Source organism: Rhinolophus sinicus, chromosome 3, assembly GCF_057876585.1.
Source record: "Rhinolophus sinicus isolate RSI-liver-muscle chromosome 3, RSI-T2T, whole genome shotgun sequence".
NCBI classification, from domain to species: Eukaryota; Metazoa; Chordata; class Mammalia; order Chiroptera; family Rhinolophidae; genus Rhinolophus; species Rhinolophus sinicus.
In genome coordinates this window covers 120,911,815-120,928,394 of record NC_142503.1, presented here as the reverse complement: position 1 = coordinate 120,928,394, position 16,580 = coordinate 120,911,815, and the positions used below count along the sequence as shown (strand labels likewise).

Genomic DNA, 16,580 nt, shown 5'->3' with positions numbered 1-16,580 from the left:
TGTCATAAATTAGGAAATAATACTCAAATTTGAAATTAGTTCTATTTACTCATGTTTTCTACTTTTTTGTTGCTCCTTAACAGTAATGTTTTATTTATTACAAAAGTGAAATTACTAAACATTTTGTTTGACTACCTTATGGCTGATATTGTTAAAATTAATATTTAGTTGAGGCTAATACAATAAACCTCTAGACTATAAGACTGAAAATTTATTATTTTAGCTGAAATATTAGTCAAAAATTTAAATTACAAGAACAGTTTCTCATTACCATTAGTTGTTAGTGTGGCAAATATGCAGTATAATCTTAATAGATGTTTACTTGCAGTTGTGGTCAAAGGAGAAGTCAGGTATTTACAGCCAGGTGGTGGTGGTTCTTTTCTTAACCTTTCTTTTCCTTTTTTCTTCATGTTCTTTATAGTCTTGATTTTGTCTGATTAAAGATAATTTTCACGTATGTTGATGTACATAGCTAGATATTTTCCCTCGTAAAATTTTGATGCGACAGCAATCATGTATTTTAATTCAACCTCAAGAATGTGAAGAATCTCCAAATAAAACTTTATAAGAGACTTATTCATTGCTTTCACATAAATAACCTAAATTAAAATTACATGTAATTCTTAAAGGTTATTTAATGTTGCTGGTATATCAAATACTTCTGAAAGATTGTCTCAAATATATAATCTTAAAATTCTTTAGCTTGGTTCTCATCAAAATGTGGTTCATGAGCTCTTTGTAACTAGTCAGAGGAAATAAATGCAGAATCCAAGAACATTTAAAAACAATTTGACAGTAATTTTATGTCTCTTGAATCTAGTAAGGATGGGGCTTAGATTTTTTTTTTTAAACATTTTATATGTTTTGCAAAAGTGGGCTTGCAGATATGAAATAAAAATTGGTGCTTCACCTTAGATAGTTGGAGAAGCATAGATAGTTAAATACTGTCACTATTTGTATTAACTGTCTACTTCTATTTCCCTTTTAAGTATTTGAATATCCTAATTGTTTTGGGGCATAAAATTTGGTAGATATCACAGGAGTGTATTGAAACTTCTTGAAAAATTTTGTAAATTCTAAAATCTAATACGAAATTACGTTTTAGGGAATTAGTTTTGAGGAAACATGTAATAGAAATCAGGTTGTTTTTAAAAGTTTTGAGGGAGTTGTTAAGGTAACTAGTACATTTTAGTTAACACCAAGCATAGTCTCCAGTCACAGAAAGAAAAATTGAGGGAGGGGAAAGGACTAGTTTCCTCAAACTCGTTGGAAGGAGTCGAGACAACATGCACATTTAGTTAATAAGGGCTATTTTAAAGTTTGTGAGACAACTAAATTTTTGTGTTATTTTAATTGTCAGAATTGTAAATTTTGAGGTCATCGTGGATTTATTTATAACAATCATAAACTGATTTCTTGAAACATAAAACGTTAATTTGCATAGTGCATTGTTATGAACATCTTTAATATGTATATAGTTTAATGTGTGTAATTCATGTTTAAGATTTGTCTTTTTTTCTCCTTTTTCTAGGAAGATGATCCATATGATCTTGAAGACCTTTCTGCACAGAAATGAGGGAAATACAAACAACCAAATATAGTTCCGAAATTCAGGATCGGTATTTTGAGATGATTTTATTTTCAGAATGAGCAGTATATCTGGTTACCTTTGTGAATGTAGAGACATGAGAAGAGAGTTATGATGGCAAAAAACAAAGAGCCTCGTCCCCCATCCTATACTATCAGTGTAGTTGGACTCTCTGGGACTGAAAAAGACAAAGGTAACTGTGGAGTTGGAAAGTCTTGTTTGTGCAATAGATTTGTACGCTCAAAAGCAGATGAATATTATCCGGAGCATACTTCTGTGCTTAGCACCATTGACTTTGGAGGACGAGTAGTAAACAATGATCACTTTTTGTACTGGGGTGACATAACACAAAGTGGTGAAGATGGAATAGAATGCAAAATTCATGTCATTGAACAAACAGAGTTCATTGATGACCAGACTTTCTTGCCTCATCGGAGTACGAATTTGCAACCATATATAAAACGTGCAGCTGCCTCTAAATTGCAGTCGGCAGAAAAACTAATGTACATTTGCACTGATCAACTAGGCTTGGAGCAAGACTTTGAACAGAAGCAAATGCCTGAAGGGAAACTCAACGTAGATGGATTTTTATTGTGCATTGACGTCAGTCAGGGATGCAATAGGAAATTTGATGATCAACTTAAATTTGTGAATAATCTTTTTGTTCAACTATCAAAGTCAAAAAAACCTGTAATAATAGCAGCAACTAAATGTGATGAATGTGTGGATCATTATCTTAGAGAAGTTCAGGCATTTGCTTCAAACAAGAAGAATCTTCTTGTAGTGGAAACATCAGCACGATTTAATGTCAACATTGAAACATGTTTCACTGCACTGGTACAAATGTTGGATAAAACTCGTGGAAAGCCTAAAATTATTCCCTATCTGGATGCTTATAAAACACAGAGACAACTTGTTGTCACAGCAACAGATAAGTTTGAAAAACTTGTGCAGACTGTGAGAGATTATCATGCAACTTGGAAAACTGTTAGTAATAAATTAAAAAATCATCCTGATTATGAAGAATACATCAACTTAGAGGGAACAAGAAAGGCCAGAAGTACATTCTCAAAACATATAGAACAACTTAAACAGGAACATATAAGAAAAAGGAGAGAAGAATATATAAATACCTTACCAAGAGCATTTAACACTCTTTTGCCAAATCTAGAAGAGATTGAACATTTGAATTGGTCAGAAGCTTTGAAGTTAATGGAGAAGAGAGCAGATTTTCAATTATGTTTTGTGGTGCTAGAAAAAACACCTTGGGATGAAACTGACCATATAGATAAAATTAATGATAGGCGAATCCCATTTGACCTCCTAAGCACTTTAGAAGCTGAAAAAGTCTATCAGAATCATGTACAACATCTAATATCAGAGAAACGGAGGGTAGAAATGAAGGAAAAATTCAAAAAGACTTTGGAAAAAATTCAGTTCATATCACCTGGGCAACCGTGGGAGGAAGTTATGTGCTTTGTTATGGAGGATGAAGCCTTCAAATATATTACTGAGGCTGATAGCAAAGAAGTGTATGGTAGGCATCAGCGAGAAATTGTTGAAAAAGCCAAAGAAGAGTTTCAGGAAATGCTTTTTGAGCATTCTGAACTTTTTTATGATTTAGATCTTAATGCAACACCTAGTTCAGATAAAATGAGTGAAATTCATACAGTTTTGAGTGAAGAACCTAGATATAAAGCTTTACAGAAACTTGCACCTGATAGGGAGTCTCTTCTACTTAAGCATATAGGGTTTGTTTATCATCCCACTAAAGAAACATGTCTTAGTGGCCAAAATTGTACAGACATTAAAGTAGAACAGTTACTTGCCAGTAGTCTTTTGCAGTTGGATCATGGCCGCTTACGGTTGTATCATGATAGTACCAATATAGATAAAGTTAACCTTTTCATTTTAGGGAAGGATGGCCTTGCCCAAGAACTAGCAAATGAGATAAGGACACAATCCACTGATGATGAGTATGCCTTAGATGGAAAAATTTATGAACTTGATCTTCGACCAATTGATGCCAAGTCGCCTTACTTTTTAAGTCAGTTATGGACTGCTGCCTTTAAACCACATGGGTGCTTCTGTGTATTTAATTCCATTGAGTCACTGAATTTTATTGGGGAATTTATTGGAAAAATAAGAACTGAAGCTTCTCAGATCAGAAAAGACAAATATATGGCTAATCTTCCATTTACATTAATTCTGGCTAATCAGAGGGATTCTACCAGTTCTACCAGTAAGAATCTACCAATTCTCAGGCACCAAGGGCAACAGCTGGCAAACAAGTTACAGTGTCCTTTTGTAGATGTACCTGCTAGTACATATCCTCGTAAATTTAATGAAACCCAAATAAAGCAAGCTCTAAGAGGAGTATTAGAATCAGTTAAACATAATTTAGATGTGGTGAGCCCAGTTCCCACCAATAAGGATGTATCAGAAGCTGATTTGAGAATTGTCATGTGTGCCATGTGTGGTGATCCATTTAGTGTGGATCTTATTCTTTCACCCTTCCTTGAGTCTCATTCTTGCAGTGCTGCTCAAGCTGGACAGAATAATTCCCTAATGCTTGATAAAATCATTGGTGAAAAAAGGAGGCGAATACAGATCACAATATTATCATATCATTCCTCGATTGGAGTAAGGAAAGATGAACTGGTTCACGGATATATATTAGTTTATTCTGCCAAACGGAAAGCATCAATGGGAATGCTTCGAGCATTTCTATCAGAAGTTCAGGACACCATTCCTGTACAGCTGGTGGCAGTTACCGACAGCCAGGCAGATTTTTTTGAAAATGAGGCCATCAAGGAGTTAATGACTGAAGGAGAACATATTGCAACTGAGATAACTGCTAAATTTACAGCATTGTATTCTTTGTCTCAGTATCATCGGCAAACCGAGGTCTTTACACTGTTTTTCAGTGATGTTCTAGAGAAAAAAAATATGATAGAAAATTCCTATTTATCTGATAATACAAGGGAATCAACCCATCAAAGTGAGGATGTTTTTCTACCATCTCCCAGGGACTGTTTTCCCTATAACAACTACCCTGATTCAGATGATGATACAGAAGCACCACCTCCTTATAGTCCAATTGGGGATGATGTACAGTTGCTTCCAACACCTAGTGACCGTTCCAGATATAGATTAGATTTGGAAGGAAATGAATATCCTATTCATAGCACCCCCAACTGTCATGACCATGAACGCAACCATAAAGTGCCTCCACCTATTAAACCTAAACCAGTTGTACCTAAGACAAATGTGAAAAAACTGGACCCAAACCTTTTAAAAACAATTGAAGCTGGTATTGGTAAAAATCCAAGAAAACAGACTTCCCGGGTGCCTTTGGCACATCCTGAAGATATTGATCCTTCAGATAACTATGCGGAACCCATTGACACAATTTTCAAACAGAAGGGCTATTCTGATGAGATATATGTTGTCCCAGATGATAGTCAGAATCGCATTATTAAAATTCGAAACTCGTTTGTAAATAACACCCAAGGGGATGAAGAAAATGGGTATTCTGATAGAACCTCAAAAAGTCATGGGGAACGGAGACCTTCAAAATACAAATACAAATCTAAAACCCTGTTTAGTAAAGCCAAGTCATACTATAGAAGAACACATTCAGATGCAAGTGACGATGAAGCTTTCACTACTTCTAAAACAAAAAGGAAAGGAAGACATCGTGGAAGTGAAGAAGATCCGCTTCTTTCTCCTGTTGAAACGTGGAAAGGTGGTATTGATAACCCTGCAATCACTTCAGACCAGGAATTAGATGATAAAAAAATGAAGAAGAAAACCCACAAAGTAAAAGAAGATAAAAAGGTAAGTTTAATTTATGGTCAATAATGTTTATACAGATGTTTGTTTTTGCCTTTTAAAAATTATATATATATATATATTTAAAGATAATGGATTTGACATCAGTGAGAACTTAAGCTGCCTTATGTCACTCAGTAAATATAATTAGCTCTTTAATTTTCTGAATATTTTGTGAGGGTAGATTATTTTTTATTTTAATTGCATTTCGTTTATTTGTGCTTTATCTTATTTGAGGGAAAAAGTTTGGTTTTGTGTTCTTATGTTCCTCAGCATAAAAATTCTGAGTGACTATGTTTATTCTCTTTACAGAAACTCAGATATAAAGTGATTTTATTCTTTTTTTTTGTTTGAAAGCATTCCATTTGTCTTTTTCCCCTCTGACCTACCAGTTTTGCAATATTAATTTGATACACCTATCTCACTCAAGGATATTACCAATACAGTCAAACTGTAATAATTTGTAGTCTTGGAAATTTATTAACTTTTCCAAGCAGCTTCTTTGTGGATAGTGAGTGGTATACTGCCTAAAGACTTGCAGAAAGGTTTCTTTAGTTTGAATTGTAGAATCTTGACTAAATAGCAAGTTGTTATATTTTAAATGGTTACTAGTTTAAATGGTTACTAGTCTCATGGTGTTAAGCATTAGAAACCCAAATATGTATGCTATTAAAATTGTATTTAGTCATTTAAATTTTTATTAGATCTTTTTCACAGTGGTACTTCAGCACCTTCACTTCCAATACTATTTGACACCTGACTGTACACAAACTTTTATTCAAGGTTTTAAAGATAGCATTCAGTAAGCTTTTATTCTATGTATTGATAATTTCTTTATCAGTTAAATCTGCAATCTTACTATTTACTACAGCCGACTACTGTTTACTAACCCCAATTAAAGATACGGATATTTTGAAAAGCTTATTTCAGATAGTTTCTACGCCTAGTAATTGCTGTCCATTATAGTGGGATAGACTCCATTTTATTTTCTAAGTTTAATATTTTCTAAGTTTCAATGTTTTCTTCTCATTTACTATGCTCTAGATTAGGCATGTAAACTGTTTTGAAGTAAGATTCAGCCAGACTTACAGCACAAACTCAATTCACGGCACACTACTAATTAAATATCTCTGGCATCTTTTCAGTCACCCTAGTACACTAGTTCTTGCTACATATTTTATCACTCCTAGAAGACTTCAGGATTTTTCTTTTAATTTGCTTATGTTATTAAAATTACTTAATGCTTATTAGTAAAAATAAAGCATCCACCGTCTTTCTATTTTAAATTGCTTTTATTTTTGAGTGTTATTTTTCCATTTTTGATCACAAGTCTACTTAATTGTTTTGTTAACTTTTTATTTTAATATAATTTCAACTTAGAGAATAGTTGCAGGAAGAGTAAACAGAGCTCTTGTATACTTTCCCAAGATTTACCAGCTGTATACATTTTGTCCCACTTGGCTTGAGCCGTGTGTGTGTGTGTGTGTGTGTGTGTGTGTGTGTAGGGATTTATTTATTTGTTTTTGAGCCCTTTGAGATCAAGTTGGATATATAGGACTCTTTATCATGAAATGCTTTATTGTGTATTTCCTAATAACAAGAACATTCTCTTAAATGGCAACAGTACAGATACTAAATTATGAAATTTAACAGTGTTGCAATACTACAATAGTACCCCTTATCCACAGGGGATAGTTCCAAGACCCCCAGTGGATTGCAGTTAGTACCAAACACTGTATTTACTGTTTTTTCTTATACATACATACCTATGATAAAGTTTAATTTATAAATTAGCACAGTAAGAGATTAACGATAACTAATAGTAATAGGTAACAATTACAATGATATGCCGTAATAAAAGTTATGTGAGTGTGGCATTATTGAGTAAATTAATGGTACTTGAACACAAGCACTGTGATGGTCGATCTGATAACCTAGATGTATACTAATGACTAATGAGTGGATGACATATACAGTGGGTATATACTGGACAAAGGGATAAATCATGTCCTGGGCAGGATGAATTGGGACAGCTAGAGGTTTTATTCCACTACTCAAGTGTGTAATTTGAAACTTATGAATTGTTTATTTTTGGAATTTTCCATTTAATGTTTTTGGACTAAGGTTGATGCAGGTAACAAACTGAAAAGGGAAGCCGTGAATGGGGGTAGAGGACTACTGTATTTAATCTACAGTCTATGTTCAAAAACAGATTTTGTTCAAAAACAGATTTTTGAACATTTTGAACCTATGTCCCAATAGTGTTTTTTGACACCAGAATACCCAATTTTTATTTAGTTGGAATTATAGTGTATACATAATATTTTTCCATATTTTTTCACTTAGTTTTATTTCTCCACATTGCTCATAGTCTTTCAAATTATACTTTTAGTCATTACATAGTTTTCCATTTAGCAAATTGTATCAAAATCGGATGGTTAGGCTTCCAAGTTTTAATTTTTTTTCTTTTTTCCCTTCTTCCGCTTCTCCCCGACTCTGGTTCAAGCCATTGTTTCTCAGTCTAGTTGTGTAGTACACAGCTCCCTGGCCCATGCTGGTATTATGAGCCTTGCGCCCCCCTCCCCACTTCCCTGAGGCAGTTGGTCACCAGTCCTCAGTCGGCCGCTCACGCTGGCCCATCTGGGCCACTCATGGCAGTGCAGCAGCCCAGCTCCAGGGCGAGCCATTGTTCACAATCTTAGCTGTAGAGGGCGCAGCTCACTGGTCCATGTGGGAATTGAACTGGCGACCTTGGTGTTAGGAGCACAGCACTCCAACCACCTGAGCCACTGGGCAGGCCCTCAACTTTTAATTTTCACTTTTATTGCAGTGGCCAATTTGCATAAAAGTTTGTTCCTTTAGATTATTTCTTTAGGATACATGTACAGAAAGCTTGAGTATTTCAATGACTTGATATTTATTATTCCTATAGATCTTGCAGTGTTAATTTCTTAACTATGAGCGCTGTGAGGGAAAGGAGTGTGCCAAATTTGTATTTATACCGTGAAATTTTGGCATGGTCCCTGATTCCAGTTAGTTTATTAATGATAATGTTCCTTGAATTGAATTAAATCTCCTCTCATCTGATTTGTCCTACATAGTCACTTAATTATATTTCAATGATTCTAGAATCCATTTTTTAAACTTTTAAAAATGTCTTAAATCTGGATTGATGGCATGTCATAATTTAACAGGTTTTTTTCTTTTTTAGAGGTAAATAATGGTGCTGTTTTTAATCATTGGAATCTTAACCTTACTAAGTACAGTAATTTGACTTTGATGATTATTCCTTGTATTTGTATTCCACAAATACAAATGGGAATTCATATCAGACCTAGATTCTCTTCCTCCCCACTTGTAAATGATTCATGTTTGATTCCACACAATACTTTGTATAACATACCTCTTTTCATTTGATGTCAGTTTTCCTCGGTTGTATTGATGTAGTGAATTGGCTTTGAGTTTTACTTCTAATCTGCTTTCTATTGATTTGACAGTGGTCTCGGCTATCTTACTTTTAGAGCTGTTACAGAATTTTCATGCACTTTTATATAACATTGTTTAATTTTTAGTTTTCTGCGTTATGATATTTGAATTCTTAACAAAATTACAGAAATGATATTTTAGATCTATAAGTAATTTCTAAAATCTGATGTCACTTAAAATGTTTGGTGTCTGGACCTGTTATCCTAAAAAGATAAACATAGGTTACAAGGCAACTTCATAGATACACTTTTGTGCCACATATATTATATTTTAGGGTTTTGTATTTATATATACACAGTGACATGCCTTGCATCTCTCTGTGGTTAACTGTATTACAGTTATCCGTCTGGTTTTTCCTTTAAGCATTACAGAAAGTCTGGAGCACTTTAGTGCAGCTTAGTTTGCCTAAAAATTATTCTCATAGTGGAGCTGGACTTGAGTAATTAAAGTTGTCTTATGTTTTAATTCAGTAAGCACACACTAAAAACATGCTTAAGTCTGTAAAAAAGGTGTTGAAGTACATAAAAAGTTGAAGCTGTGCATCCCTTAAAGAGCTTCAGTATTAGTTTGAGAGACAGTAGTACCCTGTGGTTGGGGCAGGGTTAGAAAGTACTACAAGAGCAACTTAAGGAAGCATGGTGTAGTAATTAAGAGTACATGGTCTAGAGCCCACTTCTGGGATTTGAATGCAGGCTCTGCCACTTACTAGCTGTGTCAGTGTATAACTTCTCAGTACTTCCATCCAGGAAAGTCATACTTCTTAGGGCTGCTATGAGAAACAAGTTCATATCAATTTAGAGTACCCAACACATGGTAAATTTGTTAAGTAAGAGACTATGTACACTATATTTTGTGATAGTATTGTTCAAATATAAATATACAGGGAATACAGGATGAGAAGTCACCATAGAGTGTGTGGCGTTAGTTTCACAAAATTTCATGAAAAAGGTAAATTATCAGTGTTGAGGATGTTGATTGGCTTTTAAGAAGGAGAAAAGATATTTTAGGTGGGGAAATTCATTTGTAAAGCAGCATAAAATTGTGACTAAGCAAGGTGAGATATGATAGGAAATTGTTCTAATTCAGGGTATTGTAAAATAGCATTGCATTTATAAGATTCTGCTAAACTGAAGAGCTATTTTATTTTAAATTTGAAAGCAGTTACTTAAGTAGGGCCTGCCTGAGCAGTAAGGAAAGTTGGGTTGGACTTCAAGTTGTAATTTTGAAAGAGGTTGACATCAAGTAGTCTAGGTAGGAGGCTGATGTACACATTTAAAGTGATAGGGGTACAGAGACCAAATGAGAAATCAACACAGCTAGAAGTTGATTTTTAAGACTAGAAATATAGACAAACATTTGGCAAGACTGATCAGAAAATAAGAGAAAGCATAAACACCAAGAATGTAAAGAGGAACATAATTACAGATAGATCAGATTAAAAAGATAATAGTGAGTACTATTAACAATTTTATGTCAACAAATTTGAAAGTTTAAAAAAAATTAAAATCCTAGAAAGAACAATTTACCTAGATGAGAAAACTTTGAATAATCTTGTAACTTAAATAAATTGTGAGGTAGTACTTGCATCTTGCCACAAAAACATGAGGCCCAGATAATTTTACAGGAGAATTTTCAAGGAACAAATCATTTCAGTATTCTACAAATTGTTCCAGAAAATAGAAAGCAGGAGAATACATTCTTTATTTTATTCTCTGAAGTCGTGTATCCTTAATTGCAGAACCAGACAAGGGTGGTATAAGAAAGGAAAATTATAGTCCCATTTTAATTATGAGGGTACATGTAAAAATCCTAAATAAAAGACAGTCCATAGACCTTTAATTGCAATTTTGTAGTCCAGTAACCTGAAAATCAAGCTTTTTTTAGAACTTGGCAGCACAACCTGATTTTTTTGTTGTTGTTAAAACCTGACTCAAAGTGATATGAGACTACTTAATAGTGTTTATCTTATTTAGAGTAAATAGCTATACAATTCACTGCCAAAATGTTAGTGTATTTGAGTACAGAGTACCAATCCACAATTTGCTGGGATTTTTACATAATAGACATTTTTTGTACTGTACGCATGGCTAGCTAAGAATTTCAGAATTCTAAAATTTATCTTAGATAGTTTTAGATAAGGAATTTTAGACATATAATAGCAAAAACATCCAACAGTATATAAAAGGCACTTGATAAAATTTACCATGTTTTGCCATGTATAAAGTGCTCCTGTGTATAATGCGGACCCACGTTTTAGCCCAAAGTTTTGGGGAAAAAATCTTTCGTTTTAATTTTTTTTTTTTTTTTTTTTTAAAGATTTTATTGGGGAAGGGGAACAGGACTTTATTGGGGAACAATGGTCAAATTGTTGTCCTTTCAATCTTAGTTGTGGAGGGTTCTGTTCAGCTTCAAGTTGTTCTTTCAGTCTTAGTTGTGGAGGGCGCAGCTCAGGTCCAGGTCCAGTTGCCGTTGCTAGTTGCAGGGGGCACAGCCCACCATCCCTTGCGGGAGTCGAGCCGGCAACCTTGTGGTTGAGAGGACGCGCTCCAACCAACTGAGCCATCCGGGAGCTCAGCGGCAGCTCAGCTCAAGGTGCTGTGTTCAATCTTAGTTGCAGGGGGCGCTGCCCACCATCCCTTGCGGGACTCGAGGAATTGAACTGGCAACCTTGTGGTTGAGAGCCCACTGGCCCATGTGGGAATCGAACCGGCAGCCTTCGGAGTTAGGAGCACGGAGCTCTAACCGCCTGAGCCACCAGGCCGGCCCTCGTTTTAATTTTTTAATTCAAATTTTTATTTGTTTACATTGAGGTACTTGTTTTTATTATACTGTAAAGGAATTCTGGCATTTATTTTTTAACATATTATGGTACAAGAAATTTTATGTAACAAATAAAGCAGAAGAACAGATACAAGGTGCAAGAAATTTTATGTACTGGTAACAAATTTAAGATATTTAAGCATCATAGAAGGCCAAGAATTCTTCGTTGTTGCAAATTCGTTATAAGTTCAACAAAACCAATGATCATATACCAGGGTATTATTTTTCATATGGATATCGTTATTGATTTTATAGAGTTACACTTTTAACTCATAAGCATAAATAAAATAATGAAAAACATTTATATAGATACGGAATTAGTACGACCCATGTATAATGCTCGTCCTTATTTTTCCCTCACAAATTTGGGCTAAAAAGTGAGCATTATACACTGCAAAATACAGTAGATTCATAAGAAAGCTGCTATATTATGAACAGATGAGAACTTGCTTAACTTCAAAAAAGGTATCTACAAATACACAAATAAATGAAATCTGCAATAAACATCATGCTAAATGGGGAAATGGATTCCCTTTTCAATTAAGAACAGACACAGTCACCACTTCTATTCAGTTAAGATAAGGGGGAGAAGCATGAGTATTGGAATGGAGGAAACAAACTTGTTATTGGTTGCTATGATTGTCTATGTAAAAGCCAAAAAGGATCTACAGATAAATTACTAGTATTGATAAAATAGCAAAATAGCTTGATGTAAGTTCAGTAGTCAGAAGTCGATTACATCGCTATACAGCAGCAGTAAACAACTAGATACCATTTACAAAAGCACGGCAGATCATCAAGTACCTGGGAGTAGTTATGACGTACAGATCTCTATGTGGAAAAGTATAAAATTTTTATTGAAAGATAGTAAAGAAGACCTAAATAAATGGGGAGCTAGTGCTTTCCTGTCCATGAATATGGCATATCATAAAGAAGTTGCTCTTCAAACTGATCTCTGGACTCAGTGTTGTTTCATTTCAAGTGTCAAGGGTTTTCAAGAAATTTCACCCACTAATTCTAATCCATATATGGAAGAGCAAAGAACCTAGAATAGTCCGGACACTTTTGAATAAGAAACGCAGAGGTGTAGTGGTGATGACGTGTGTGTGCTTATTCCATCAGATGTAAACTTTAGTATTTAAGATAATGTGGTATTGGTACTGGGATAGGCATATTGACCAATAGAATAGAATAGAGAGCCCCCAAACCACGTAGACCTCTGACTTGGAGCTGTCCTTCAGCATGATAGCCCATGCAGCTATTGAACACTTGACATGAGGATAGTCTGAATGGAGATGTGCTGGTCTAGAGGGTCAGAACAGGTTTCCCTGAGAAGGGTCATTTGAAGTCAGATCTGATAGAATAGCATTTAACCAGGGGATGGCTGGGTGGTGGAAGAATATTTAAAGCTAAATGACTAGAATGTTCATGTGAGAGGGACCACGGTGTGTTCTTACAGTAGGTTACTGGCTGGTCACTGATTTCAGGCGGTGTTGACATCTTTCTGCAAAGAACCAGAGAATAGATAGTTTAGGCTTTGAGGGTAACACAACCTTGTTATAACTACTGAAATCTGTTGCAGTGTGAAAGCAGCCAAAGAAAATACGAAAATGGATGAGCTATGGCTATTTTCAAAAACAGGCAGCAGGCTGGATTGAGGCCCCAAGCTGTAGTTCTGCTGACTCGTCATCAGTGGGAGAGACTTGAGAGTAGGGACTAGACTCAGACCTTTTTAACAATGTTAGGAATTTTTGTTATTTAGCCCAAGAGTAATTTGAAACTAGACAGTGAGTGGATTTTAAATCACTTGATTTTAGTGTAGAGAATGGGTTGAGTGATGTGGAAGACCAGTTGGCGTGTTACAATAGCCTGAGTGCACCATGATGAAAGCTTTGAGTAATTGGAATGGGTTGGAGAATGGTGGCAATGGATAGAATGGGATAGAGATACTTAAAATCATAGGATTTGATGTTTTGTCTGTGGGGGAAGGGTGAGGATGATGAACAAGATAGGAAAGATAGCTTGTTGGTTTCTAGCTTATGCAGCTTCTATCAGTGATGTTCATGATGAAATTTGGAAATTTACCCGGTTTGGGAGTTAGTGTGGAAATTATAACTGGTTTTAGTTTGCCGTTAGCAATATGGGTTCTCAGAGGAGAGGTCTGAGTTGGAGAAACATTTAGGAGACAGTGTAGTAGGGGTGGTAATAGGTGAAATGACCTATGGAGTGAAGACAAAGAAGTGCCTAACAGAACCTTGAGGAACTGCCAGTGTTGAATGACCAAGTCGTACTGATCCTTAAGAACGGTAGGTAGAGAGTAAGAATAAACCAACCACTTACCCTTTCTTAGCTGATTCTTTACCTGTAAATTAGGAATAACAGATGGTCCCTGACTTAACAATGGTTCGATTTAGGATTTTTTGACTTTTTGAAGCAATACACATTCGGTAGAAACCATACTTCTAATTTTGAATTTTGATCTTTTCCAGGCTTAGTGATATGAAGTACAATACTCTTATAATGCTGGCCATTGGCATCAAGCTGCTGCTCCCAATTGGGCACGTGGTCACAAGGGCTAACAATTGATACTTTACAGTGTACTGTGTTGCCAGTGTTTTTTGGATATTGTGTTGTGAGCTTGTTTAAGGTAGGCTAGGCTAAACTATGATGTTCAGTACTTTGGGTGTATTAAGTGCATTTTCGACTTGTGATATTTTCAACTCACAGTGGGTTTAACGGGATGTAACCCCATCATAAGTTGAGGAGCATCTGTATAATACTTTTATGGAATTGTGTTAGAAACTGGAATATGTGTCTCAAGTGCCTGGCATATATTGGTGCTCAGTAAAGGCTATTATTAAGTTCATTCTGTTTACCTTCACTCTTTGGTTCGAAGATGGGAGCCATAGTCTAGGAGTCCTTTCTTAGACACAGAAAATCATAGCTTTAGGGCAACAGTGGCATCTAAGGAAGGCTCAGAGAGCTGTTTCTCTTAAACTTGCCTTAGTTGTTATTTCTGCCAATCAGCGAAGGCTTTATGCTTGATTGTCTTTGATTCTTTTTTTTTTTTAATTAAAGTTTATTGGGGTGACAATTGTTAGTAAAGTTACATAGATTTCAGGTGTGCAATTCTGTTATGCATCATCTATATATCACATTATGTGTTCACTACCCAGTCAGTTCTCCTTCATCACCATATATTTGACCTATTGTCTTTGATTCTGTACTCCAAAATGAGTTTAGTGTTCGTTGTAGGAAGAAAACCTCTTAAGACATTTCTTGATTACAACCATCAGTGAGAATTTGTTTTTAATTATGACCCATTTATACATGTAAATATTTCCGCATAGATGAAATCTCACAAAACAATACTTACCTCTACTGTATATATTTTTATTTTCTAGTCTTTTACTGTGAGAAAAAGTTCTGATTGTGACCTACTGAATTGATTTTATAACCTATAGCTGTTTAAAAAACAGTGCTTTGAGACAATGAACTGAATGAGAAATTTTTAGTTGTGTTGATAAAATTGCCAGTGTTTAACACATCTGTTCAATGAAGTGAGGTACCTGTGTTTAAGCTAGTTTGTTTTTTCTTCAGTTTCTATTTCAGTGCTGTCAGCTTGATTCAGACAGTAAATAGTAAAATACTTGGTGAATTTCATGGTGCATTAGAGCAAGTTGGTCTTCTGATGATTTTCATTTTCAGCATTTTAAATTGTTTTCCTATCTTGTTTTCAGATCTTGAATTTTTTTCATCCTCTTATTTATATTAGCAACTACAATTCCTATTTTATTCTCAAATGTTCCTTTCAGTCCATGTGTATTTATTTTACTGCTCCTTTCTTACTAAACCCCGGGTTTAGATTCTGCTGCTTTAGTCTTTGTGATAGGGTTTTGGAGCTTGTTTGGGGAAGAACACCAAAATGGTGTGTTTTTTTTAAAGAACTGAAGAGATAGATATCTATATGTATATGTGTGTATATATGTATGGATATTGAGTCCTAAGATGTTAATTTAATATTAGCAAATAGTGAATTGGTACCTGAATATGGTAGATCCTTTAGAATGTAGTAAATCTTAGGTTTAGAATTATTTGACCTCTGACTTCTAGAACCTCAGTGTTTATTAAGTAAAATGCCTTTTTAAAATACTGTTAACCAAACAGTGATGACCAGAATTTTCTCTTGATTCATAAATTGTTCATTCAGGTGTAAAAGTTATGAAATATATGAAAACATGTCTATGTTGAATTGCTGTTTGTCTATATCAAAATGCGTAAGTTACAGGGTAAATGCTTTTCATTTGTAGTGCATATCGCTTAATCTCTTGTCAGTCATTTGGTTGACTATCAGTGTTCATATCTGAAAGAAACTAGGTTTTTGAAAGAATTTTAATTAAGGCTAAATAAAAATTGTATGCTAAAAAGCTTACTGTAGGAAGAGCAGTACTTTAGATACGATACAGATAGGGTAGGCTTGCGCTTTGTTTAAAGAGCAAGGGCATTTAACAAAATCCTGAGCTCCTTGAGTTTCAGATTTTCTTTTTTTTCCCACTTAGTTTTTGGGAATACCTCAGTTAGATTTCTTGGCAGTTAGTATATGGATATCATTATTACTTGTAGACACTTCCTTACAGGAGAAAGAGAGGGTCACTTTTGTAAAAGAAGTATGATCAAAAGAATGAGAAAGCTGTGTTCCCAGACCCTTCAACTAGCATCTTTTCCAGCCTCTGTGCCTTTAGTTGGGTTCTGTATCCATTCCTAACAAGTAAATTCTGGCCAGGGAATAGAATTAGGCTATTGATACAGGCTTGAGCTTTTCTTCCTAGGGCTCTGAAGTTGGCTTTCCCCC

General features: G+C 35.0%; 1 protein-coding gene across 4 annotated transcripts in view; it reads left to right on the top strand.

Annotated features, from left to right (window-relative positions):
• The window catches only part of ARHGAP5 (Rho GTPase activating protein 5), a 111,419-nt gene that overhangs the window by 38,549 nt on the left and 56,290 nt on the right, over positions 1-16,580 (top strand). For all 4 annotated transcript variants that reach the window (XM_019754531.3, XM_074328127.2, XM_074328128.2 and 1 more), the window contains one exon: positions 1,532-5,428. In XM_019754531.3, coding sequence (XP_019610090.1) covers positions 1,700-5,428 — 3,729 coding nt within the window. In that variant the 5' untranslated portion in view covers positions 1,532-1,699. The remainder of the gene's footprint in view (positions 1-1,531; positions 5,429-16,580) is intronic.